Source organism: Caloenas nicobarica, chromosome 2 (assembly GCF_036013445.1).
Source record: "Caloenas nicobarica isolate bCalNic1 chromosome 2, bCalNic1.hap1, whole genome shotgun sequence".
Taxonomy (NCBI): Eukaryota; Metazoa; Chordata; class Aves; order Columbiformes; family Columbidae; genus Caloenas; species Caloenas nicobarica.
Window position 1 is genome coordinate 153628648 of NC_088246.1, and position 24849 is coordinate 153653496.

The 24849-nt window shown below is 41.0% G+C and overlaps 1 protein-coding gene across 1 annotated transcript in view; it reads left to right on the forward strand.

Annotated features, from left to right (window-relative positions):
- NSMCE2 (NSE2 (MMS21) homolog, SMC5-SMC6 complex SUMO ligase) overlaps nt 1-23662 on the forward strand; it is a 131839-nt gene extending 108177 nt beyond the window's left edge. Inside the window, 3 exon segments of the mRNA XM_065627518.1 lie at nt 19505-19590; nt 19911-20017; nt 23300-23662. Of these exon segments, the coding sequence (XP_065483590.1) occupies nt 19505-19590; nt 19911-20017; nt 23300-23459 (353 nt within the window). The 3' untranslated portion in view covers nt 23460-23662.
- Nucleotides 23663-24849: the final 1187 nt, after the last annotated feature.

Consider the following 24849-nt stretch of genomic DNA (forward strand, 5'->3'; position numbering starts at 1 on the left):
CCGTCACTGGAAAGGCTTCCCTGTCCTCTTGTCATCACCAGGCTCCAGAATAGCCCCTTGGTATCATTGGTGGCCTTCTTCAAGATCAGGCAGACCATGTGGTTTCTCTAATTCATGTTTGGTGTTGGACTCTAGAGAGCTTAAATAATTTTTACTTTCTTATTCCTCATCTTGTAGGCTGTGGTGCAAATCTGTCTGAACAGTAGATTCTGGCCTAAAAATTGTATTTCAGCCCTGTCTATGTTGATGTCATTGTTGAGGTATGTGAAATGAGATGGGAGAGAGATGCGTTGAGATAGAGGACCAAATGAAAAAAAGGGAGGTTAGAAAAGGAAAGACAGATGTATGAACTGGAGATAATAGTTGAAGCTGCGTGAGTGGTTGAGGTCACTCACTGAAAAAAATATAATGACAAAATGAAAGATATCTATTGTTTCTATGACACAGAAATGTTAAATCAGCAGAGTTCTGTAAATATAGTCTGTGAAAGGTTTAGTGTTTTTTACATGATACCTCTGAAGGATCTGCCGTAGACTCCATGAAGTCCATTAAGGATTTAGGCCCTGAAGGAGTCAGACTAAAAAGAAAGAGTGGCTGGGGAGACATTTGTAGATTTAGGTATACGTTTCTTAAAAAAAACAAGAAGACCAAGTTATGTAGTAGAATGCCTAATGCTGAGTTAGGTTCCTACACATTCTGTACAATGAATGAAGACAGAGCTTTAAGGGTAGGATTTACAGCATACAACAAGCTCGAGCTTCAGAATACTTGGAACACCTCAGTGATCTGGACCGCAACATGGAGGTGAACCAGTGACTCCTTTAGACACAGGTACCTTGCTCAGAGCTGCAGCTCGTTCTTGTGCTGTGCACTGTTCTGTGAGAGCCACTTCCATGTCTCCGGTGAGCAAACCAAGAGCCTGGACTGAGACACTGCATTTGCTTAGTTGGGTGTAGACCTTTGTCTTCCTCTTGAAAAAGAGCAGGGGTGACAGAAGGAGACCAAGCAAAAAGTAATGTTTTTGCTTTTTGGTGGTTAGGGCATGCAGCCAGTTGTTGGCACTGGTGCTGCTCTCAAGATACCAAGGGCTGCATTTTACATTAGGCAGCATGTGCATATATGCTAGAAATAACCCAGGGAGCTAAGGGAGAAGCTCGAAACTTTCTCCCTCCCAGTTGAACGCTTTACTCTTGGAGCTGCAAAATCATGCTCTGGATTTTTGGCTCTCGTTTTCAACCCGTTGCTCCAGCAGCACAGTGGTCCAGCTTCAGCAGAAGACATCAGAGCTGCCCTCTACTTTTTGCTTAGTAGGACTGAAAGCTACCCAAGAATAACTGGGGTTTTTTCTGTCTTCTTACTTCATGAAAGAAAGGGTAAGAGTGGTGCCATTGCTTTCTCTTCCTGACACATTTTGAAAGAAGCAATATTGTCTCCTATTGTTTTGAAAGAAGGAGCTTTGAACTCCAGTGAAGCCTTAGAACTCTAAATCTCTGCTGGTAGGAGGCTTTTGCAGAATAAAGCACCAGACTCCCAAATATAAGAGATCTGAAATGCTGTCATCAGCATGTGCTGTGTGATATCTTTAGCAGTCTCAAGGTCCGTGGCAGCTGTAGATCCCTTTGCCAGTTCACTGACTTTCCCGCAGCACTAGATAAGGTTCCTCAGCACCCAACTTGGTGCCCTCTCTGCCAGTGCAGTGACTGGGCACCTTTGGTGGAATGGCTCATAAAAGAATCACTTTTAATTTACATAGCAGGTACCCAAGCAAGGAATTAATAGGAAGTTATGTAAAACATCAAGACTGACAAAGACAAAACATGATCTCAGTTGGTTTGTGTGTCCTTGGAGTCACAGCTTCTGAGGCAGAGCTAACTTTGGCCACAGGATTTAGGTAGTTGTCTCAGTCTATACCGATGATGACTATACATCTTCAATTAGCAATTTTGACTATTACGACAAAGAACCTTCCTGACCATCCTATACTAAAGTTTCTTTATCAGCTCTCCCAGCCCATGTGTGCATGCTGAGCATGACCCACATTGCAATTTGTGTCCCAAAAATTGATTCGCACCCTCAGAAAACTAGCAAATCCTTGTGAACTGTACTGCATGGCAGACTGGTGAGCCATTGCAACAAATAGTAATTATAGGCATGCTTGAAGCAAGACTTTCATAAAACTGAATGAAAAGTATGATTCATTTCACAGGAAGACCCACCCACCCATTCAGCCATTGACATGTCTGTCGTCTTCTTTTGCTTCTTCTTTTTTTCAAGTTTCAAAGGGAAATAAAATGTCTGAAATAGAAGACCTGCCTGAACATATTCCTCTTCTGTATTTAAATCAATTTGTAAAATAATGTTTTGATTATAAGGTTTCCTAATTCCTCAAATGTTAATATCTCTCTGAATTTCCACCCATCTATTTGTGTACTAATCACAAGTATTGCTCAATGGATTAAATCTGATGTTGGCCTCTGATAAAGAAGTTTTCGTCATTTCAACTCACATTTGAGTATAAGTTGCTTTTGGTTGGTTAAGTGCTCTAGCTCAAAAATTCTACAGAAATCATTAGAGCTGTGCATTATCTCAAGATAGTTAATTCATTTTGGAAAGAAATGAGTGATGTTGTACTGCTAACTAAGATTTCAGTTAGAAACTTTTTTTTGCAGTATTATAATGCTCAACACACTTTAAATTTTCAAGCATCCAATAACTAGATCTTTATGATGTTGCATATAAGAAAAGATGCCTGTGGCTACCTATGCCAAACAAGTTTGCAGGATTAAAGCAAGAGTGCAGTGGGGTGGTGCTAATGCTACTGGTTTATGCCAGTTTTAGTGTGTTAACGCTACCTGATTTCTGTTCCTTTTTCAGGGTTTTAGATCAATGTGAGCAGGACTCTAATTATGTTCCTCCAAACAGAATTTCCCCTGCGTCTTCAAAAGCATTTTTGTATTATTTGATATTTGTAATTGTATTTGATTCCTCATGCATGGCTATGCTTTGTCGAAGTGTTAGTTAAGTTCTAAATTTTGTGTGATCAACAGACTAGACAAAATTCTTCTCAAAATGTTAGCCATGACAGCAGCATGTGTGAAGAGAGATTTCCATTCTTCAGTGAGCTTAGGGACAACAAGATGACCATTCAACACAATTGAAAGGACTGCTGGTACTGCCCTTGTGGACCTGATTTCATAACCAAGAACATAATATAGACTCAAATTCCCTAGTTAAAAAACCAACCAACCAACAAAACCCCCCAAACCACACTCCATTTGTGATTTTATTGGAAGAGGAGAAAGTCTTTCATAAGATCCTTAGAAATTCACATTTGTCTAAAATGAAAAGAGAGTGAAATAATGTACATACTAAAATCTATTGCTGGGCCAGTATACAGACAGCAGAATGCATAACTTACATGGCAACATATAATATCGTGTATGGTCAGTACTGATATGTCAAATGCAGCCTCAGTTTACCAAATCCAGCTGATCAAAACACCCAAGTAGTCAAAGATGTATTCTTGTCTCCAGAGTGAACTCTACTCTTGTGGAGACCTGATTAATGTGCTTTGGAGACCTGTAATGAGGGAGGGCTTAATTATTGAGATTCATCAGCTTGCAGAGGTGTTGGATGATCCCACATGAGCTGCTCAATCAGCATTCCAGAACATGTGCAACCTGTGTGTTTAACAGTAGTCGTGGTTTGTTTTAAGTGTACACTTTAAGGTTAACCCCAAGATTTTCAGAAATGTTTTTCATTAACTGAAGAGACCCCCTCTTCTATGCAGCTGAGTTTTAATGCTTATTTGAGAAGTTTCACTTTCTATATGGAATGAAGTGTTATTAATCATGCATATAGTGCCCTAAAAGCTGTGCCTCTTTACTGTATAAAGATGCGTTCCCTGCCTCAGAATGTTTGTGATCCAAGATAAGTGAGACAAGACAATGAGAAAGCCATACAAGAAAAGGAGGGTGTGGAGTGAAACAAGAGACAGATAAGATGGAAAAAAGAAGAACCTGGCAGATAGGACTCCTGCAGGAGAAGGTTCTGGGAATGCTTTACCCCTGAGGACCTTCGGGCTGTGGATGGTGGGACTTGATGGAGTCGCCCTCTTCCCGTCTACCTGGGTAGCACTGCCCACCTCGGTTGTCAACTTTGCTTGTTTTCCCCTAAGCATCCCTTTGCTTTTTCTTGTGCCTCTCCAGAAGGAAAGGAGCCCTGTAAAATAAATTTGCTTTCCATCAAAACCCCCCTTTAATGATTTCTGTTGTAGAAACGCTAGTAATCCCTGAACCAGTGCTAAACTAAAGCTAATAATATATTTTTATTGATTAAAAGAAACTCCACAAATGCTCCATAAGTAGAAGCTGTATGCACAGCTAATCTGTAGAAACAAACATGCTGCTTGTACACCATCTCTCTCACTCCACCATCTGTTTGCTTCACAGAGCTATCAGATTTTGTCTTTAGTGAAATGTTTCTTGGCTTTTCTAGATAAAGTTGTTTTTAAATTTACACAGCTTTGCAGCTGGACACATAAACTTGCAGCAGTGGAAATTATGAAGAAGAAAAGTGGAAGGTACATTTGACAGAGAAGTAAGAATCTGTTCTGAGCCGAAGAGAAACACACTCCAAAGTAGGCAGCAGATTCGAAAATAGCACTAAAGAGGTCCAAGAAGACTGTAAGCTGGAAAGAGGAAAGACAGCCGTTTTTCTACTTTTGACAGAAAACTGGGAATAATGAACGCAGCAGCTCCTCTTTTATGAAATCTCCAGCTGTCAGCATGAACCAGAATTTCTATTTTTGTCCACCAAGTAGCTTTCTGTCTGAGGAAAACTGGGCAAAATTCCCATCGGATCTTAGCAGTGAGATTCCCAGTGTACAACAAAGTGAACTCGGAAGTCCCCTGTGATCACAGGCAGCATAGCAGGGTCAGAGAGCTGAGGAAATAACCTGCTTCTCCTTTTGAAGAGATCTTCTAACTTATCAACCTGCATAGTTTTTTACAGGAAAGTAGGCTAAAGCTTTTGATGACAGAAAATATGAATAGAAATACTAACCTATTATTCTGCCTTTGACAAAATAATGCCACATCTAGGTTGTAGTGAAGTGCGTTGGGCTAAAAAAAGCTGCTACAGACACCTTCTCTAGCTTTGGCTTGGTTTTCCACCTTTGTTATAATTTTCTGTATTTTTTTTTGTTCTTGAGATGGCTGTGGTAGTTCACCAACAAAGACTTGTCGGGGTAGATGCTTAGAGACCTATGGATGTCACCAGAGCCAGGGAAAATACAGAGAATTTGGATGTTCCAGAAAGAACTTGTGGACAGCTGAAAACAGTGTATCTTAGGTGTTCCACAGGAACAGCAAGAGAGGTACTGAAGCAACCACATATACATGCAAAGTAAATAGTTTGCTCTGCCACGGCATTAGCAAGGAAACCACTTCAAACAACTCTCTCTACCTAGGGAAAAATGTAGTAATAATAAGCAATAGCATAAGTCTCCACTCCTTGCCCCAGAGGTTGTCTACTAATCCTTAGGAGCCTTTGCACTCTGCAGGCTTCCTTTTTCTATCCTCATTTGTCACTGAAAAAATATTTGTATGGGTCAGAGGCATAGTGCAAGTTGAAAAAAATATTATTAGAGAAAAATGAACAGTTCTCCAATGAATCCCTTTATGTACAAGAAGTAAACAACAATTTATCTTCTCAGAGGAAAACAGAAGCTGGTTAAAGAAGTTCAAAATCCCTACTGCTTGTGAGTCGCTGGTAGCCCATTGTGCACTGATACTTCTGAAAGGAAACGGAACGCACTTGTGAGGGTTTTCTTTTCTTTCATTTCAAAAGCATTCTCTGGTTTGAGATCTCCCCATAGCTAATTTAAACAACACAGAGCGACATTAGTTATGCACCAGAGTGGGAGTCAGAAGATGCGAGTTCAGTTCCCAGCCCTGCCACCGACTTCCTGGGTGACCTTGGGTAAGCCTCTTGATGTAGATTTTCAAAAGACCTCTGGGCCAAATTTTCATATTGAAGTTTGATTTTCAAAGGAGCCCAATATCTAGTGATTTCCATGATGTTGTTTATGGCCAGAATTTCAAGCGAGCTCAGCAGCAAATATGCTGAGCTCATTTGAAAATCAGGCCCTTAATCTTTTTCTACCTCAGTTTCCCATCTCTGACAGTGTTGGTAAGATATTTTCCTTGTCTGTCCTGATTGTTTAGACTGTAGATCTGCAATGAAAGAATTTTTTTTTCATGAATGTATATAGTGTCTTGTACAATCTTGTTTGATCGCTATTATGGTTTTTAGGCATTAATGATTTTTACACCAGTGATCTGTTTCAGAAAAAAAGAAACTGTAATCAGAAGAAAGCTTAATTATTGTGTTGTTTCTTGGATCTAGGTGAAGATCTATGGTAATTTCTTCAGTTTGCTTGGGAGAATGTCATCTGGAGAACATCAAAAGCTGTATTTAAAGTCAGCATATATATGTTAACTGATTTCTCTTGTCCACTAGGGACAGTTAATCTATCAGAGAAGCAGGTTAGATCAGTTTGGCATGATTTGATCTGGCAAAAGACGTATTGACTGCCTCTTACTACCTTGTCATCCTTTAGCTGCTTACAGCTGAATTGTTCAATAATTTGCTGAAGAATCTTTTAGGTGCTGAGCAGTGTGGAGTTCCATACACCTTCCTGCCTGCTGTGGTAAATCATAGAATCATAGAATGGTTTGGGTTGGAAAGGACCTTCAAAGCTCATCCAGTCCAACCCCCTGCAATGAGCAGGGACATCTTCAAACAGATCAGGTTGCTCAGAGCCCCGTCCAGCCTGGCCTTGAATGTCTCCAGGGATGGGGCATCTACCACCTCTCTGGGCAACCTGGGCCAGTGTTTCACCACCCTCATTGTAAAAATAATGTGATGCTGTTTGTAGTTCCTACTGCTCCAACTCTGTTTGCACTTTTCCCACACTGCTTGCATGTTCTTGCAACACCTCAGAGCAACATAACATTCTCTGTTGGCAAAGGTATAGAGTGCTGCTTTGCTTCATAAATGCTGTTTGCTTCCTGGGACCCACTACAACCCATTCCTGAAATTCCAGATCAGCATTGTCAGTGATAATCGAGCTCCTGGTTTCAAGCTCTGTGCTGTACAAGCCAGAGGCCAAATGTAGTAACCCAGGAATGCATGATTGCAAAGACTGTCACTTCCCAAGGAACTCTGCCTACTGCTAAATGGCTGCCCTTTCCACATACCTGTGGGTGTCACTAACACGGTGACTCTTCCCTCTTGGGTTTGTCACATCTGGGTGGACAGCACCTCAAGCAGCTGAAAGTTTTGGAGTGATCATTTCCTATGTTTACAAAATCAGCATGCAACTAGCTGTTGATTTCCTGATTCCCCTCTACTCCCTGGTTAGAATTATTTATTATTCAAGTATGTGCCCTCTGAAGAGCCCTTTTGATACTTTATATGTTTTCTTTTACATGAAATGGGATGCTGTACCATGATCAGCTTTGCAATGAAAAAACGAGCAGGACACTAGGAAGTGCAGTTTTTCAGTTAAGGCTGAGTGTGTTTTGTCATGGGGAAAGCTTAACTGTGTCATTTGTCTGCGAGTAGCATTTTGTATTGTCGCATTTTTTAAGGATATAGTCCCTTTATGGTCTTTACTAAAAGTGCTTTTCAGCTTCTTAATCTAACAAATAATTTCCTAAATTGTGTTACATGTTCTAGTATTGCCATGGGCACCATATCAAGGTAGTATCTCATCCTGAAGAGCTGTAACTGCCACTGCTGGTATCTGCAAATAAAAGCTTGGAATCAGGGAAATGTTATAGAATGGTTCAAGAGACCTTTGAAAATCATCCAGTCCAACCCCCCTGCCATGGGCAGGAACATCTTCCACTAGATCAGGTTGCTCAGAGCCCCATCCAACGCTTCCAGGGATGGGGCATCCGCAGCTTCTCTGTTCCAGTGTCTCACCACCCCAATAGTAATGGATGTTTTCCTCATACTCAATCTGAATCTACCCTATTTCTGTTTAAAACCATTTCCCCGTATCCTGTCACTGCAGACCCTGGTAGAAAGTTTTTTCTCCATCTTTCTTACGATCCCCCTTTATATATTGATTCTGCTTTTAAATGTTTTTAATTCCCTCCAGCCTCTGAACCCAATTCCCACATATTTTTACTAGCTGTAGCCAAATGTGCAGAAAAGAAGTAATCTTAATTGCCTGTACAAACCAGAGGGTCTCAGTTACACTGACCTAACCTAAATTCTGAGTTGGAGGACTGTGCTTGATTTCTGAATGTGGAAGGAGCATTGACAAAAACCCTTATCTTCGTTGTTTTGAAGTGGTGATTCCTTAGTGTAGCTCTGATGTATTCAGTTTTGTTTTCCTTCCTTAACCAGTGCAATTTGATTGTTTCACTTATATTAATCTGTTGATTTTGAGATACAAAATCTTGATCTTTCTCAGCGTACATGTAGGGACTGTGTGTGTTTCTGCAAGAGCTGGTGTGCCAGCCAGAGTGTAAGGGAAGTTAGTAGTTCTTAAGAGGACAACTATAATGTTACTCCATCCTGGTAGTAAAACTATAAGATTGGAATAGCAAGCATAACACTAACTGCTTTGCTAGAAAGATGAAGACTGTGCAGAATGCGATGTGGTTTGGCGATGTGCTCAGTCTCCTTCTTATGAAGCACAAGTGACACTGCAAGTGCTGTCCCATCAGTTCAAAATAAGCTTCCCTTGCTCTGCTTGTCCTGCTGAGCCGTTCTTGTTTCTGCTGCTGTGTGCATCTGTGCTGAGGGTGTTCGAGTCCTTTCTTTGTCCCACTTTACCCTGTTAAACCTGATCTGGAGAGGAAAGTGTAGACATAAAGAGACTTCAAGGGTTTAAAAGACATGGCCTTGTGCTTGACCTTAGTTAAGCCTCTCACAGTCTTCCCAGCACATTTGCCACAAAGCACAGTCATTTCTACATTGTCTATTGTCTGTACCATGCAAAAATGTCAAGGTGAAGTCTGAAACGCATGTGCTGCCATGTAGATTATACCTATAGAATGGTTTTCTGATGCATGTAGCGTTAAAGAAGATGCACTCTGCCACTTACACTCCTGGCAAATGAGAATCTGCAGAAAGACATTTAAAATAAGTATCGATCAGATTTAAAATTAACTACTAATTACCATCAGAAGCTACTAGGCTGCTGCAGTTATAATCCACGAGTATTTTTAGCTCAGGGCTTTAGCATTAGATTTTTTTTACTGACTGCCATTCAAGAAGCCTAATCTTACATCACAGGACGGGCTGAGAAAAATAACTGTTCAGCTGTTCCCAACCGTTGATAGTGTTATGTTTAGCTGCACAAGCCCCCTGTGACATTGTTTTGGAGGATGCTGTATAAATTGGGATTAGCAACATTTTTCATTTTTTTTAGGGAACAGGTTATCGAGGATTATTATAGTGAAGATCTGCTCAGTGTGCACAGCATAGTTTATACAGAATGCCTTAGAACACACACATGCAATATGTCACTCAGCCTTAGCCTAAGTGAAAACCTTGCAGTTTTACAGTTGAGCAATAGCAGATCTGTAAGTTCCTCTTCAAAAAAAACCCAACAGCTATTCTATTTCTTGTTTCGGTATGATATTAAATGTTCATTTTTTTTTCATTTTCTCATGTAGTTTAGCAAAGAAGCATTATTTTACAAATATGACTTACCAGAAAATGATCATGTGTTCTTCAGTGCAAGTGTTAGTTTTCTCAAAATAAACAACCAGATATTGTGCAATTACTAGAAGATACTGGTTTCTGTATTGTATTTTTTGCTTTTAGCGTGGAACTAATGTGTTCACTAAGAATGTATTTGGAAGCGTTCGTCACTCAGGGGGAAGGCAGTGTGGTCTAATAGGAAAGACAACGGTCTAGCACACAAATGTGCTGGTGGCTCTGGATGTATTCCTGCCCTGTGCCTCAGTTTTCCACGAGTCAAATGGTCATAGGAGTAAAACTGACCTTTTTATAGTGCTTTGTGGTCAAGAGAAGAAGAAACTAGGTGTTACTACTTCCACAAATCATAGAACAGTTTGGCTTGGAAGAGACCTTTAAAGATGATTCCTTGATTTGGGAATATTCCTCTTCTGAGGAGGTTTTTGGGGCCGCGGGCTGATGACCACAGGCAGGAGCAGAGCGGGAGATGCCGCCCCGAGCGGGTGCCCGGAGCAGGGACCGCAGCAGGGACGAGCTCCCAGATGGCGCTGGAGTCGTGACCGTGATGTGCAGACAGCTGAGTCTTCTTGCCCATCCCCAAGGCCATTTCAGCAAAGGCATTTCAGGCAGTGGAAAGCTGCGGAATTCAGAATAACCAGAGTGGTAAAGTTTATATATAAAATACAGAAGAAATTCATTTCTATAGAAAAAAGCCTGGGAAATGAATACAACTTCTTTCTTTTTACATCTTAATAATATAACTCCAATAAGTTATGTGGATATATATAGTGCCTTACTGCACATTGAGTTGTAATCACTTGATGTTATGTATTTCTAAATGAAGTAAATTAATTTTTGAAGTAGTTGCCAGCTTTAGAAAGCACTCTGAAGGTGTGACATGCATCACTAAGAAAAGAATTGCAAATGTTGCTCTCTTCATTAATATTAATTTTGAAATAAAATCTCTCGCCTAAAAGTTTATTTCAAGTCTTTCAACACTGGGCATTAGGGGATGGAGAAAATAATGTTTTGTCCCCATCATTTCAGTTTCATTTATTTGTACTCATGTCTTTATTCAAGAGTGATACAGTACATCTGTGTTTTCCTGGTAAAGAGAGGCAGATCTCTCCCTCCAGCCTCCTCGGGGTGAAGGGGGCAGTGGAGCTGGTTTGCTGTCCTACAGACCTGCCGATGCCCGAAGGTGAGAGATTGCTCTTTCCTGCGCCCTCGCTGCAGTGTCAGACAGCTGCTGAGTCAGTGCCAGTCACCAGATCAACAGGTTAATATTCGGGGATTACAGCTTCATGGCCTCTCATCCTCTACCTTATAAATAATCCTACCTGTGCCCCAACACACAGCAAACTCCATGTGTCTGTATTCACCGCGCTCCTGGCACCGGGGCTGGGGGCATTGTTTTGGTGACATTTAAAGGTGTTTTTCAACAGAGCTGCTTAGGAATGAAATACAGTGAAGTCTTTTGCAGAAAGTCCTGTGAGGAGAAGGTGAAGAGACAGATTGAAATGATAATCAGGATGATAATCTTCAAGGGGTGTGATCATTTAGGCTCACTAGGGGCTCTTTGCTCACTGGTTCCATAGCAGCCTGTTGGATGGGCTGCTGGGGAGCGACGCTGCCTGATCTCCTTGCCTGATCACTGCTCTTCTCGTTTTCTGTCCCTCTGTTACCCTGGAACAGTTCTGTCCAGGGGTGTTTTCTAGTAGAAGTTTGTTCCACCTGAAAATCTGTCACCAGTTCAGCTTTTCAGAAGTGAATGACTGCAAGAATGCACAAATGACATATTGAAATGGGCAAAGCAACCTCCAATTCTATAGGTTACAAGAAACATGATGTTACTTTTTGTTCAGAGGTGTCGTAGACATGATTTCTCCTTGTGAGCTAGTACGTAGAGCATACTTGGCATGGACTGTTCTGAGAAAATTGGAATTAAATTTGCAGGAGAAACCATCCAAGGACTTCTAAGGACTCATGCAGAAACGAATGTGGCTCCAAACTGCTGCCAATACCGACAGCTTTCCTCTCCCTACTCCTGTCCAGCATTAACAGTGCTTTGCTCGAGTAGTGGAGTAGGCTAAACAGCCAAAAGGCACTCCTGGTGCAGAATGAGAGTCTCCACACAGCGAGTCAATGCCAAGTAGCTAATGCGTTCTGCATTCACACCCTCGCTTATTTTGCAACAGCTTCCCTGTGTAGGCAAGCCTTGCATGTTCATGTCATTTGATGGTTAGCATTGCATCAGTGACATTCCAGATTCTGACCACAATGTTAGTAATGGAAAGTGGTTCATCTTCTCATGAAATGGTAGGCTTTTTTTTTTTTCTGGTTGCATCTTTTGCAACTTTTTCTTTCATGTGTCTGGAGCAAATTTATTCATTTTTTAAATGTGTGTGATATTCTTCTAATCTCTGATATATGAAATGTGCTCTCTAACCATGCAAATTGCCTTTATACAGTATACTGTGTGAATCAGTGATTGTTCAGCTTTTTTTCTTCTGAAGAGCAGGAGAAAACCCAAGTAATAAAAACTTTCTTTACATATATTTGCAATTTAGTAGCTTGTGTCTGATATATTTTTTCCTCATAAGATATTTCAGGGTTTGTCTTGCTTTGCTCATACTGTGGCGTCCCGAACACTTTTGCTTTATTGTCACATTCCTGGTGTGCTTTCATGTAGACCTCGAGTTTCCCCGTCATTTAAGTAGTCTGTTTATCAGTTAGGTTTATTTTCAGCAAGCCTTTGGTGTTTAATTTACTTATTAAGTTTACACGCCATTGTGAGTGATGATAGTTAAGATGGAAGACTATGGCCGTCTTAGATTTTCCAGAAACAGTGAGTTCTCTGAGCTTACTGATGAGCCTTCATGACATCTTTTTAGGTAAGCTTCGTCTTCCCCAGGAGCTTCTTCAGATCTAGTCCAGACTGCAGTGGTGAGGAAACTGCTGTTTGAAATGTCATCCATGGACTTCGAAGTGTGGATTTCTCATGTTTGCAATAACAGAGGGAGCAAGAAAACCGCCTCTATATGTTTGCCTAGCAAACTGTCGGAGTTGCATGGTTTATAATCAAATATATCCTTCTTGTTCACATTTCTAGGGACACAGCTCCCACTGTACAACAGTCTGAAATTCCCCAAATCTAATGGGAAAGATGATGTCTTACTTCTCACTTCAAATAGTTTATGAGTTGAAGGTTTCACAGGCCACCTCTGGGGTTTTTGTTTGTTTGTTTGTTTCTCCTAGGTGGGATTTGTAGTCACATTTTATTTATTAATATGTTAAATGGCAAACTGTATCTAGCTTCAAGTGTCTTTCCGTCTCCTTCACTTACATTTCTGTAACAAGTGTCCCATAACATTTCCATCAAATCATTCTGGAAGACTGGCATCAGCCACTTTTCTAGTTAAAGGATAAGATGGGAACACTATTTCCATTTGCAATAGTGTATTCTAGAAGGCCTGTAGCTTAGTGAGACAAATACTGTAAAATATACAAGTGCTGTGAATTTGATGATATTAAAGCAGTTTTTAGAGGATTGTTACTTAGTGCAGGATACTGTCCTTTCCTTCCCCGCTCTTATTATGTAAAGGAACTAACAATTTGCTAATTTGTTCATCTAATTTGCCTTTCACACTCCAGGAAAATCAGAATGGCTTATATTTACAGGATTGTCATTTTATTTTGGATTGACCAAATGTATACCTATGTACTTCTTATACAAGTATGTGTAAAACAGGGCCCATACAAGGGACTTGTTACTAAATTACCAGCAAATTGCTTGGCCTGGGCAGGGGCAAGTAAATTTGCAATTGCAATCTGGAGCAACATGTCAGAGGCCACCTTCCTTAGATCAACTGGTGTATTGCAACACCAGCAAGTAATCAAATTGTAATGTACTTTAATGTAAAGCCTAGTTTGGCTTGGTTGGCAAATTGAACTATCGCATGCCTCTGGCAAGAGCAGAAGTCCTTTGAACTGTTTGACTGCAGCTGTAGCTTGCACACCTTATTTTGCCTCTTAAAAATCAAATTAAACTGTAACCTGCAGCCTCTGCGGTAAGTTTCAAGGAAAATTAAACTGTTGCTAACCTTTCTAGCAAAGATAACTGTCTCTAATCAAGCTGAAAAGTCCAGGCCCAAATTCCCTTCTCCAAGTTTAGACAAATTCATTGAAGGAAAACTCCAGGGCTTATTAAGTACAAAGATATTACCTCTGACTCAGGAAGTCCTTGTCCACAAATTGCTAGAGACTGGGAACATTTGCCAGGAAGGTATTAGTCTGTGCTTCCCCTCTTCTTTCACTCCTTCTACAGCATTTACTGCAGATCCACCCCCAGGGCAGGACACTGAACGGTTGTTCTGGTCGACTTCTCCGGATCTGTAGTCTAACCCAAACTAATGCATGTGCTCACCATCTCTTAAAGCATTGCCCATGGTGGTCTCAGCAGTGCGTCTCATGGAAAGCAGTGTTTGGGTTCATTCCCTCCTTTAGACTTGGCCTTGGACCTTCTTCAGCCTATGCTAGCAGTGCCCCAGACTCCGTCTCTTAGAATACAACTCTTGGATGTGGCCATGTCCTTCACCTCCCCCACCTTTCATCATTTTCTGTGTCCTGCTGGCAGGAGCACTTGGCATTTGACTTGCCCTCATCATGTTCATGGTTTTTTTGGAGCTCTCAGGTAGGATTTTTCCCAGGCTGGATGAGTTGCTGTTATTTCTATAGAGGCAGCAGACAATAGACCCTCTTGGGAGCCAAGACCTTGTCTGTCTAGTGGCTCAGGCTTATAAAGACTCAATCCCGCAGGCTTAACATTACCCTTTGATTTCCGGGATTAGCGTCTGACTGATGACAGGTGAGAAGGCAGAATAGCACAGCACAAAAGGAAAGAAATCAATTAAGTTTACATTGCAACATCTGCTCACTCAGGGCCAGGTTAGAGAAACAGGAATTGGGTAGATAGAGGACATCATTGGCACTGGAAGCAGCGAGCAGACAGCAGTCTGTCTGTCATAGAAGTGGCAATGACAACAGAGAAGATCTTTCCTCTAATGCTTCTTAGAATGTATACTATCCATGCCTGATATAATTCGCAATATAGCAGTTAATGTCTCTGCACTATGGTTTTCTTATTTTTAAAATTTGGCTTTAAAGTTCTCAGTCTCTCTCAGCAGAGTAGGTAAAAACTGAGCTAAGGCATATTAGTCACATTTTTATCAAGAGATGAAAGTGATAGAGATATAAAGTACTAGCAGCTTTTAATTAAAGTTGAATAAGTAAAAAACAGTTGGCAGTTGCAAAATTCATTATGATGTGTTACCAAAAATAGATACCTTTATGAGAATGCAGTTATATTACAACAGTGGGCACTAATTAGCCATAAACATTATTGCTGAGATAGCCAGATAGAAAATGCGTTACTAATACTCATAACAGGTTTCAATTGGCTGGAATGGAAAACTAGAAACTCTTAAGGCTCTTAAAATGTAATCTCTCAGACTACCAAAATAGATGTATGTACTTCTGTTACTTAAGGCAACATCTGAATTTCAGTAACAATAAGTTAGTGTTTTATGCATCTGGTTTTAATTTCCAAAGAAATTTTACAAAAATGTAACCTGATTTAGCTGAAATATGTATGACCTGGTGTTTTTATTTCTTCTTTCTGTAGAATAGTCAAACTTGCAAGTTAGATCCTCCAAAATTTTATGCATTTCATTTGGTAAAAAATTCCCTTTGACCTAAATAAACACATCTTCCAATATGAGTTTACAGGTGTAGGTTTACAGTTTAGAGCATCTTACTGACCAGATTGAGATGTATATGTGTCTCTGCATAATCTCTGCAAAATTTACTGTAACTGAAAAAAGTTATTTTCCTCTCTCCTCCTGTAATCTAGAACATCAAGCAAGAACAACAAATCTGTGGGTGGTTTATCTGATTTATGCTAATTTCCTATTGACATGTTTGAGGTATCACTTGCATCATCCCAGTCTTCCATATTTATAACTAAAAATACTAGCTGCTTATGGAAAGGAAATATTTTAAATAATTATTCATTTATGCTGTGATAACCTCTTGAAACCAGGGCCCCAGTCTGATAGACTGCATACAAAATCATTGCAAATGAAGTGCAACCTGAAGTGTTTAAGCTAAGCTTGCACCAAGAGGACAATTTGAATTCAGGAAGATTAATATATCCCATCTCCAAGGAGTGGGTCTCAGCTCATGGAATTTCAACCACTAAACATGAGGCATCTAAATCACCTCCAAAGCCAGTACAAGAAAAAGATAAACCCAGCCTATGATTTAGCCCACATAATTTAGAGACCTGAGACCTTCAGGGGAGACTCAACACCAGTACCCAAGCTTCAGCTCGTATTTTCAAACTTGGATTCTTTAACATAGTCTCGTAAATTCTTGTGTCAGTACCTAAGTGAGCACACACAGAGGTGAAGTGGTGACTCCTTAGCAAAGTCAGAAGGTGCTGCACAAGGTGAATATTCTTCCAGAGGAGGCCACTTACATACCTGACGTGGAGTGCTAAGCTTTAAAAGTAAAATCACAGGCACAAGCCCCACATTTCAAAACTTTACCCAGCTTCTTTGGTATCTACATATTATTGATACAAAAAAAATCAACCTTTGTAATCAATCACCTGTCCCAGATCTTGCTAGTACTGCTGCGTTCTGACTTCGCTGACCAACATGATGTGCTGGTACACTGGAGCTACATGCCAAGTTCATGGGGTGAAACAAAGTACAACATAGAAAAATGTGAATTTCCAGATGTTTTCAGCAGGAAAGATTAGAGCTGCAGGATGTCAAAATTTGCAGATGGCCAAAGCTGGCACCTAACAATATTTGGAATACTCTTTAGCCTTGCTGTCTCAGTGGGATTTCACCCATTGCTTTGTATTTCAAAACCTTCACTAAATCCCCACTTTTCCCAAAAAAGTTGTATTTTCTTCAAAACACTGTGTGTTTGTTATAGAATAAACCTTGTATGTGGTCAGTCTAAGAATAATATGTGACACGTTTTCTCTTCTGAAAACTAGTAACTGATGCAAGTCTTTTTCTGATGTCTATACCGTTGCAGTTTTGGAATTTACAGTTAAATTGTGTCCACTTTTTCCTTCTTATTTGCAAGTATTTGCTTTTGTTATGGGGTTCAGTATCTGATAAATGTACATTAATATTCTGGGAGATTAAAGCCTTAAAATTATTATTGACATTGGACATTTGAGCTCCTTTTTCTCCTTGGATCCACACCCTGTTGATTGAGTGAAGCCTTACTAACAGAAACAGAAACACCCTTGATGGTCTTTGAATATTGCCTAAGTATTTGCAGCAGTACCTGGGTCAGAAACATTCCCGAATGCTTGGAAAACTCCTGGTGTATTGGAATGGAGAGAAGGCCAAGCTTGGTTAAGAAGGAAGGAAGGAAATAAATGCAAATAAAAGCAGCACACTGAGAGGTGCTGCGGTGGAGCGCTGGCTGCAGTAGGGATGCTGAGAGCAGCTCGCACAGGGATGTGCTGGCTCACAGGGCAGCGTGCGTGGTCTAGACTGGGCGTGAGAGGTTGGGATTGCTCCAGGAGTGATGTCTGCTTTATCAACCGGAAGGTGATGGGGTTCTACAGGCATGCAGGACCAACCATAAGTGAGGAACAGATGGGGAAGGCTTGATACCAGGGATGCAAAAATGCAAAGATTGGCTGATAGGGTGCAATAGCAGCAAAGGGAACCAAGGCCGAGGCTTTGTAGAAGGCAAATCATGAAGTAACTAAAAACCCTCTGTCTTCACTTTGTGTTTCTCACTGCCCTCTTGGCAGCCAAAGCCAACACAGGCCATGGAAGGATTTCATCTTTTCCGACCAGTCTGTTCACAGAATCATAGAATGTCCTGAGTTGGAACGGACCCCCAAGGATCATCGAGTCCAACTCCTGTCCCTGCAGATGACAACCCCACAGTTCGCACCATGTGTCTGAGGGTGTTGTTCAGTCTCTTGAACACTGTCAGGCTTGGGGCTGTGACACCTCCCTGGGGAGCCTGTTCCAGTGTCCAGCACCCTCTGGGTGAAGAACCTTTTCCTAATGTCCAACCTAAACCTCCCCTGGCACATCTTCCTGCCATTCCCTCAGGTTCTATTGTTGGTTGCCAGAGAGAAGAGTTTGACGCCTGCCTCTCCTCCTCCCCTTGTGAGGAAGCTGTAGCCACCATGAGGTCTCCCCTCAATCTCCTCCAGGCTGAACAAACCAAGTGACTTCAGCTGCTCCTCATGTGCCTTCAACTCCAAACCCTTCACCAACTCCATAGCCCTCTTCTGGACACTCTCTAGCAGCTTAATATCTTTTTTATCCTGTGTCCCCAGCCCTGCACACAGCGCTACAGGTGAGGCCTCACCAGTGCAGAGCAGAGCGGGACAATCCCCTCCCTGCCCGGCCGGCGATGCCGTGTTTGATGCACCCAGGACGCGGGTCCCTCTTGGCTGCCAGGGCACACTGTTGGCTCATGTTCAACTTGCCACAACCAGAATCCCCAGATCCCTCTATGCAGAGCTGCTCTCCAGCATCTCGTACCCTCGTCTGTATGTGCAGCCAGGGTTGCCGTGTCCCAGGTGCTACACTGCAATGTAGCTTGTGCAGCTAGAGAGAAAAAGTCAGCCTAGGACACCTTGAGGACTCACCCTGGGGCACTGCCGCAAAAACATTGCAGAACTGCCCCAAAGGAATGGAAAGTTGTGGCAGGTGTTAAGTTTGCCATTGTTAACAGATAAGATTTAAAGATAAACAAATGCTTTCAACTAAAAGCCTAGATTCACAATAACAGAACAAAATCAGGAAAAGATAAAACAACATGTATACATTTGTTAGGGTTTTATGTAGCCATAAGTAGTCCCCTTGGCTGCTCCTGTACCTCAGCTCTTGACTCTGGCTAATTAGCTTCTGCATGGATCCCTGGGCCGGCATCCCCTGGGTACCTAGAGCTGCTTATACCTTGTCGTCTTCTTCTGGTGGAGGTGCGGACCCGCATCTTCTCTAGCTCAAGATGGATTTCTTCCAGTTTGCCTGCTTCACATTCCCTGGCATTGGGCTGGGAGATTTCAGTATTTTGTTCTGCCCCTCCTTCTTAAGGTCACTTCAATAATGTTTCTGTTGTCAGTCTCAAATAACACTTTCCTGGCTTTTATTTTTCAGTAATTATAGTCTTTTAAAAATACAGTGGCATCACTTTACAAATGATGCATTATGATAAATAGTACAAATTCCTTTTAAAGTATATACTGTGTATACAGGCTGTATAGCAAGCCCATTTATGGCATTCGAACACGAACTGATCTTGAGGGTAGGACTGCCAAATCTGCAAAAGCTCCACCTCGTCCTTTGTTAGGTTTTGTTGACTCATCCGCTTGTTGCTGTTTTTTGGTGAACCTGAACAGAGAATACCAAAGGTTTTGCATAGATTCAGGCCAGCTTGCTTTCCCTACCAGCTCTCCTTTCTAGCAGTTGCTATAAATAGCCACACACACACAAAAAGTGCTTGCCATTTAAAAATTCACATTTTCTAACAGAGGCCATGGTACAGTATTTTTTGTGGTGTCTTGTTCAGGGAGTAGTACAGAAATATGTTGTGGCACCTTAGATATCACTATGAGATAATGCTTGGCAAATGCTGGATTTTATTTGCTTATTTTAAGTATTGGCTATCTATATTAAATGAAAAATGAAAACTGTCTTGTTTCCCATTATATTTTGTCATCCATCAGGTAATGGCAATGAGTCCATTGAACAAATTGATGAAGACATAGCCGTGACTCAGAGTCAGACGAACTTCATTTGTCCCATTACACAGGTATGCTATCACTGCTACTGTAATTGATTGGGAAATAGTTATTTCATAATCTTCGTTGGATTGTTTATTTCAAATCTGCAATACGTTTTAAAAATCAGGCAGTATAAATGACAAGCATTATCAGAGAAGAGCAACACTGCTTGGGAAAAAACCCCACATAAGCAGTACTGCAGTTTACCATGCAGGACCTGACCCCGTAATTTCAGTGGAATGCCGGGTATGAATGTCAAATGCACATCCTGCTGTTTTACGTAAAATCTTGTAAGAAGCACTTTCATGGGCATTATCAGTTCCTTTAAGTCGAACTTTATTGATTACAGATGGAAATGAAGAGGCCGGTTCGAAACAAAGTCTGTGGACATATTTATGAAGAAGATGCCATTCTAAAAATTATCCAGACTCGAAAGCAGCAAAGGAAAAAAGTCCGGTAAGCTAACAAGCTATTTGCTTTGCTGTGTAAGTGGAATTTTACTCCACTTGTTCTAGGAAATGTATTTGGATTGGCAAGGCTGCAGGAAGTAATACTTCAGTGTCTGCCCAAGTCACCGTCTCCTCATTAGTACTGTACATGTGAAGGAGCTTTTCTTTTTAATGAAAACAATGTGTAAGGAAATATTCAGGAAGTGTATGAGGAAGTTACAGCTACTCATGGTACCTGCGCAACAGAAGCAAAGAGATTTCGTGTAGCCGTGAACAACGAACTTCAGCTTCCCAAAATTTAGTTGCACATTTTGTTCCCGATGCTTCTTTAGCAAGCCCTGAAGTTAATGAAAAAAAAAATCCACTCTTTTGCAGTTACATTCAAATACAACTGAGAAGTGTTAAAACACTTAAATCAATATTAAAATGAGAAATATTAAACCACAAGTTTTTAGGTAGTACTGAGTTTAAGAATGATCAGATGAAGCTTTAAGAATGATCATACAGGATTGTGCAGTTCCTGCTATGATGCAATTAAATAATTCTTACTTTATATCATCAAAGCAGCCTGCCACTTTCCACACAGGACATATTTTTTTGAGTGAGAAGATGTAACAGTTGAATTTTTAAACCTGAAATTCTCTCCAGTAAGTTTCAAATTTAGGATGGTTTTGCTTGGGAAAAATAACAACGACAACAACAACAAGCAGAGAGAAAGAAGAAAAGGGGCTCAAACACTTTTTAGACCAAGTTTAGAGGACATCATTAATTTCACATTTGTTTTTACACCATGTATGCTAGAGCCTGCACATGCTCAGGAAGGTCTGTCAGAGACCAGCAACCTGATTTCCCCAGCGATAACGCCACAGACACCTTAGTTCCTTCATCCCTTGCTGTGGCGTTTCTGTTACACTCTACATCAGGGGTGTCAAGCTCATTTTCACCGGGGGCCATGGTGAAATTATTCAGTCCTAAAATTACATTCAACCCTTCGAAGGGAACCAAGAGGCTGACTTGGCCTCCAGTGAAAATGAGTTTGACACCCATGCTCTACATACTCCACCATGGGCGGTACAAAGGTGGAGTAGGACTTTTTATTCCACGCTTCTTCCTGGCTACAGGGAAGCACGGATGTGAAAACCAGCATCAATTGGGATGTCCAGCCACTATGTCCAAACAGCTTGAAGAACAAGACAGAAGTACCTTGCCTGTGTTATGAGGTCTAGGGAGAAAAAGTGGAGTGGGTGCACCATCCTGGGAATTACAACAAAACCAGGAACACGAATGGACAGAAACTTGGCTGGAAAAATGACCGGGAGTTGGGAAATAGCTCACAAGTTTGAGAGAAGAAAGTGAGTGTTCTGGAGCACAGGGTCAGGTCAGGAAGCATGTGCTCAACAGCCCAAAGCCACGACAAAAATACCTTCTGCAATACAGAACTGAATTTAAGATGTTCATATCTAAATATTTCTCTTTGTTAAATCCATCAGGAAAATGTCATGGTAGTAGAGACTGTTGTGGTGAATCAAAAGTTTCAACGCTGCTGAAAAACTAATAGTGTCATATGATTTTTATTTTACCTTACAAGAAATTAAAGACTTGGAGAAAATACAGAGTAAAAAAACCTCATGTGTTCTTTACAACACCTAGCTTTAAAAGCTACATTATCCCAAACTGAAGTTATCTGTGCAGCCTGAATCCTGGCAGTTCTTAATTTTGAGCTTTTAGCTTGCAGTCTTCCCATATTTACAGTAGTTATTCCAGTATGCTAGAAAAGCACAAGCACAGCAATAACTTGTCTTTGCTGTAACTAAATTAAGAAAGACTACTTGGTTTTCTCTGCCCAGTCTCACTGACCTGCTGTAATTTTAAACTTTCTTGTGAAAACGCAGTCAGTTTTGAAAAACCATAGTGTGCTGTGGTGGGAATACTGGCCAGTTAGTGCAACAAGTTCCTCATTTGAGCTCCCCATTCTCATGGTGTTGCTACTCGACTGCACTCCCGCCAGCAATATTCAAGCGGCAGCAGGTATCTCGATAGAACGGGGCCGTGATTAGGGGGGATTCTCTGTGTCCTGACTCTGAAATCAAAGCTGTTGCTCACGCTGGGGTTACAGAAGTGGCTGTTTCCTCACTCGCACTTTCCCGTTCGAATGCACCGGATCCCTTTGGTGCGCCTGGCAGTGCCCTGGCCGCGTGTCAGCTCTGCAGCTGACGTACGCGCTGCCACCGCTTTTGGGCTGATAGACGTGACATAGACTTCTTTAGGCAACTCTTACGTGTCTCGGTTTGCTCACTGTTTTCCACTGCCTGGAAGGACATACTAATACTTTATGCTTACAGGAAATATGAGAAGTTTTCTGAGTACTTGTTATTCATTAATCTGTCAAGTTATTGCTCTAGTAATGTGATAAATGGGAAAACTGAGGCACAGAGCAATTAACTGACTTATCCATGACGAACACAGTAAGCTGTGGACAAATCTGGAGTAAAAGCTATGAGTACTGGGCATAAATAAGTTCAGTGCCTCAGAGAAAAGTTACTCCTAATAGAGGAAAAATTTAGGGGAACTGTTATTTCTGACTACAGGTACCAGCTGTGCATGCCTGGGCTACTTACAAAGGAAAATGACCTTTGATCCCTGAATATCTTTCACCCTTTATCTGGTTGTTTCAAGTAGTTGTAAGTCATTCTGTATTTGATTATAATTTAGAGGCTGTTAATTTGACCTTATTTCCCCTTTCTGAGCTTTCTCAGCTCATAAAAGGCTGGGTAAATTTTTACACCAACGAGATAGTCCACTGATTCGCCAGTCACCCTTTGCAAGTTTCATTCTCTTCTGTCTATTTCCCTGTAAATTAATTTCCCTGTTTACCTATCGGTGAGGATTAGACCTCTCTTCTGCAGATTAATAAGGTAAGAGGTAGCTCCCTGCAGTTTGCAGAGGGCTGCGAAGAGAGGAAGCAGCACAGAAAGATGTCCATGCCATGCTGGTATAGTTACTGATGCATGGAGCTTGTGTTTGTGAAGCAAAGGAATGATCTACAGGTGAGAGGCTCCATCTCCTGCTGTTTTCCTTCTTTCCTTCAGCTGTTGATTCCCACCAGTTTAGATAAATAGATTTATTTTTCCCCAGAGAGAGCTGGTGAAAAGGAAGAGAGGTAATGAGGAACTGACATAGAGAATGAATCCTAGATAAAAATGATAAACCAGCAGATGTTATATAGAAGCCTATATCTGACAAATACAATTCTTCCGATTTAATGGAGTCTCTCTTTTCTTTTTAACAGATGTCCTAAAATTGGCTGCAGCCATGTTGATGTAAAAGGATCAGATCTTGTGCGAGATGAAGCACTTAAAAGAGCGATTGACAGTCAGAAAAAACAAAGCTGGTCAACACTGGAGAAGTCAGATGGAGACGATGGTGACACAAAGAAAATTTGTTGTTAGAGGTTTTGTGAGATAAGCTGTTGATTGTAAGTAGGTTGCGTAACTGATTGTTATTTAAAGTGTTTCATTTATAGGCAAAGTCGAAGGTCTCAGCTGTGACTGAAAGCATTTTTTAAACAGCCGAATATGAGGAATTCCAGTTTAACTTGTTTTTTTAACATTCCTGACATTCTGAAAACTTGCATTTGATAAATAAAATGTGTTTTGCAGCATGTAACCTTCTGTGTCGGTGTGCTAATTTTTTCAGCATGTTAGAGATACAAATTCTGCTGGCATTTAACAAGGAGTGCTTTGCTCAGTATTGCGGTTCGTTCTGTTGCTGTCTCTGTAACTGCTGGAAATACTTGGAGTAGGGCACTCTGAGCAAGGATTTACCCAAGTCATAAACTCTGCCTGGGAGCATGTCCGTGCTTTAATACAAACCTCAGGAAGCCTTAATAGAGCTTAATTTGCAGGAAGTGCTGCACATCTGTACCTTGCACATGGACACAAAAAATTACCACTCAGCTTTGAGGATCTTGGCCTCGTTCTTATAATTATTGAACACTCTGCCCTCACTTAGGCTTTTCTTTTGAGATTCAGAAGCTTTCATTTCAGGCTTTTTGCGTTTGGAAGTCCCAGAGGGCTTTACCTTAATAGTACAGGTTAGGAGACTAGAATTATTTACAAATGTATTCCAATACCTGATTTGTAGATGATACAAATATATTCTAACCATATGCCTTGAATTGAAAAGCAGTTAATCTCATTTCCTGTGTTTCAGATATATATGCATTTGGGCATAGATCCAAAAAAGGACTTAAACTTTGTGACACTCTGTATTTATTACCTAAACTGTTCTGAACACATGTAGCAGATAGGGCATTATGCATATGAATTAGAAATAGCCATAGGTAAAAGCAGCTGCCTTGGTGGTCAGATGACAATTTTCTCTTGGCATATGTGAAACAGTAAATATAGGTTTCTTTGAGCCTTGGGATCCTTAACAGCTTTGATGGTATTTTCCTAAGTCATTTTTCTGAATTTACAATCTGACATTTAGTGTAAAATGTAGCTAAGGTACCTAAATACTGAGCTTTCCACTCTGAGTTGCTGTTTGCTAACAGCTTCCCTTTCGAAGACCATTATTAACTCCAATTGCACTTAAGAGTGCAAACCACTTCAAACTGAAATTGTTATTTTGTATTTGAAGAATATTAATCTGCAAGCTGATTTCATAGCTAAAAAAGAGAACCGAACCATTATTATTTGCACTGAGCTTTTGTGTTCAAAACACTTCATGGGAATTAGCTGGGTAATTTTCATAATGTGGTCTAACCCCAAGGTCCGTCTTTTCAAAGCAGAGCAGGGCTCATGAGCACTGCTGGCTGTGGGAGCCCAGCTGGAACAG